The sequence below is a fragment of the Gymnoscopelus microlampas genome, assembly GCF_963454915.1.
Source record: "Gymnoscopelus microlampas genome assembly, chromosome: 20".
NCBI lineage: Eukaryota > Metazoa > Chordata > Actinopteri > Myctophiformes > Myctophidae > Gymnoscopelus > Gymnoscopelus microlampas.
This window is the reverse complement of record NC_139957.1, coordinates 45,636,052-45,639,547: the sequence shown is the minus strand read 5'-3', so window position 1 is coordinate 45,639,547 and position 3,496 is coordinate 45,636,052. Positions and strand designations below refer to the sequence as shown.

Sequence of the window (3,496 nt, the reverse complement as noted above, 5' to 3'; positions counted from 1 at the left end):
AGGGGCCAACATAATTCATAAAAAAACATTTCCACCTGCCACCTGTTTCTGCCTCAAAATGACTTGATTTCATTGTGGGTTATACTTGAAACATTAATACCTGGTTGTTAAGGATTAGAAGTTAGGAAACAGGGTAAATGGATGTAAATAATATTTTTTTAATGGATAATTCATCATATATTTTTGGTACATTTGGGTCCCAGGAGTCCTTTCCTTAATATGTAGTGGAGTAAAAAGTACAATATTTCTATTTGAAATGTACTGAGAGTGAAAGTCATGTGCTTAAGGGAAAAAAAAGAAAAAATGTACTTAAGTACAGTAAGTACTCAAGTAAATGTAATTAGTTACTGTCCACCACTGCTCCCAGCCCTAGTTGGGGCCCGTCCTGGCTTCAGTGTGGCTGGACTCAAGCTCCCTGGAAGACAAAAGAACCACTGATTATCTGCCTGTCTGAGAAAATATTAGTATTTTATTAAGTTAAAAGGGACTTCCGCAAGTGTACACTTGTGTATCAGTGAGTTGTGCATCTGTGTGTGTGTGTGCGTGTGTGTGCGTGCGTGCGTGCGTGCGTGCGTGCGTGCGTGCGTGCGTGCGTGCGTGTGCGCGTGTGCATGTGGTACCTCTTGAGGTCCAGCTTATCATCCAGACTCTTGTGAATTTGCTCCAACAGAACATTGTTGTTCTGAAAGATCTCCAGCAGACCTGTGGAGAGAAGTAACACATTTATTTAATTCAAATAAGAGTAGCAATACCACGATAAAAACAGTTGAGTACTTTGTCCACCAGTGGATGTGTGGTCCTCCCTCTTACTGACCTGGCTGTGTGGCTGACCTCAGTGGGTGTGTGGTCCTCTCTCTTACTGACCTGGCTGTGTGGCTGACCTCAGTGGATGTGTGGTCCTCTCTCTTACTGACCTGGCTCTGTGGCTGACCTCAGTGGATGTGTGGTCCTCTCTCTTACTGACCTGGCTGTGTGGCTGACCTCAGTGGGTGTGTGGTCCTCTCTCTTACTGACCTGGCTCTGTGGCTGACCTCAGTGGATGTGTGGTCCTCTCTCTTACTGACCTGGCTGACCTCAGTGGATGTGTGGTCCTCTCTCTTACTGACCTGGCTGTGTGGCTGACCTCAGGGCGTTGGGCAGCAGGTTGACCCTCCTCATCACCTCCTTCCAGCTCTTGTCCACCTGTCTGAACATCTTGGCCTCGGCAGGAAGCTGTCTCTGGAGGTCTGAGGAGGAGAAGATGTTCTCCATGAACACCCAGCTGTCCTGACACCTCAACCACTCCTTCTGTGAGAGAGAGACATAGAGAGAGAGAGAGAGAGAGAGAGAGAGAGAGAGAGAGAGAGAGAGAGAGAGAGAGAGAGAGAGCGAGAGAGAGAGACACCAGGAGAACCATAAGGAGAGCCATAAGGAGAGCCATAAGGGGAGTAAAATGCAATTTTCACATCTCTTTTGCAGTGGTAGCTAAGTACATGTACTTAAGTACTGTACTTAAGTAAAATGAGGTACTTTACTGGAGTTTATTCTGATATGTTTATCAGAACACACGTGTGTGTGTGTGTGTGTGTGTGTGTGTGTGTGTGTGTGTGTGTGTGTGTGTGTGTGTGTGTGTGTGTGTGTGTGTGTGTGTGTCTCACCAGTGTGTGTGTACAGAGGGTCAGTTGTTGTTGCCACTCGTCCACCCTCAGCTTGTTGGGACCAACGCCACAAGAGGGCGCTATTGTAGCTATGCTGGACATGCTGTCATCCAGGAGCGTCTGCACACACACACACACACACACACACACACACACACACACACACGCACGCACACACACACACACACACACACACACACACACACACACACACACACACACACACACACACACACACACACACACACACACACACACACACACACACACACAATTGTCAATAGTTGTATTTGCATCATCATCATAACCTTTATTTAAACTCTGAGTACAGTTGACTTGTTTGACAGCACTGTCATTGTGTAGCTTTGTGTTGGATTCATGTTAATGTGTATTTTCAGATGGTTAACCACTTAAACCCTCAATACTTACAGAACTTGTACTTGGTCTGCACTTTTTTCCCCCTATTTTTTGCCGAGGCCTACACTGTATAAAGTCTTGCACGGGACTATTGCTGTTTTTGGAGGCAAAACAAATATGAAAGACCTGCATTCTTGGACTTTGTCAATTCTTTGAAGCCTTTGGAGTGTTAAACTTTTAAGCAAAACCTTTCAAACGCTGCAGAAAAAGCACTTTTATATTCGATGAACTGCAAAGAAGAAAAAAGGATGGCCTAACATAATATATTAGGTCATCCTTTTCTTTCATATTATGGGCAACTCTCCCAGAATTTTTCATTAATATTAATAAAGTGCCTGGACATGCTGAGTGTCTCCCAGAATGAAAAGGTGTTTCATTATTATTATTATTAATAATAATAATAATACCTGGACATGCTGAGTGTCTCCCAGGATGAAGAGGTTCTTGGAGTCTCGGTGAGGAAGCAGAATGAACTCAGTGGATTTCCAGGAGTCTTCCACCTGTACACACACACACACACACACACACACACACACACACACACACACACACACACACACACACACACACACACACACACACACACACACACACACACACACACACACACACACACACACACACACACACACACACACACACACACACACACACACACACACACACACAGATATAGTAGTTTTATCAATGTATCGATTTTGAGTTCCAACGATACCAACTTCATCTACATGTAAACAGCAGCATATTGTGTGACCTTGTATCGTATCATTTTGCGAGGCAAATAATCGATTGTATACAAAGAACTTATGTGTTGTTTTAAGCAATATTAAGACAAGACATTTCGAGGGTTTAATGACTTTTCCATTCCATATCTCTACTGTACACTTCATCTGTCAATAGATGTGTTTATTACACAGCTTGGTTAAAGGAAGCCAGTGATCTACATTTTTTAGAGGGATGGGGTCAGGGCATTCCTCACCTGTTTAATGACCATCTCACCTGTTTAATGACCATCTCACCTGTTTAATGACCTAATGACCATCTCACCTGTTTAATGACCATCTCACCTGTTTAATGACCATCTCACCTGTTTAATGACCATCTCACCTGTTTAATGACCTAATGACCATCTCACCTGTTTAATGACCATCTCACCTGTTTAATGACCATCTCACCTGTTTAATGACCTAATGACCATCTCACCTGTTTAATGACCATCTCACCTGTTTAATGACCATCTCACCTGTTTAATGACCTAATGACCATCTCACCTGTTTAATGACCATCTCACCTGTTTAATGACCATCTCACCTGTTTAATGACCTAATGACCATCTCACCTGTTTAATGACCTAATGACCATCTCACCTGTTTAATGACCTAATGACCATCTCACCTGTTTAATGACCATCTCACCTGTTTAATGACCTAATGACCATCTCA

The 3,496-nt window shown here is 43.4% G+C and overlaps 1 protein-coding gene across 1 annotated transcript in view; it reads right to left on the bottom strand.

The window, feature by feature from the left end:
- Positions 1–278: 278 nt before the first annotated feature.
- The window catches only part of LOC311036930 (dynein axonemal heavy chain 6-like), a gene marked incomplete at its 5' end in the record, with an annotated part of 23,456 nt that continues 20,238 nt past the window's right edge, over positions 279–3,496 (bottom strand). The window contains 4 exons of the mRNA XM_084045941.1: positions 279–415; positions 621–702; positions 1,107–1,287; positions 2,462–2,554. Of these exons, the coding sequence (XP_083902067.1) occupies positions 370–415; positions 621–702; positions 1,107–1,287; positions 2,462–2,554 (402 nt within the window). The 3' untranslated portion in view covers positions 279–369. The remainder of the gene's footprint in view (positions 416–620; positions 703–1,106; positions 1,288–2,461; positions 2,555–3,496) is intronic.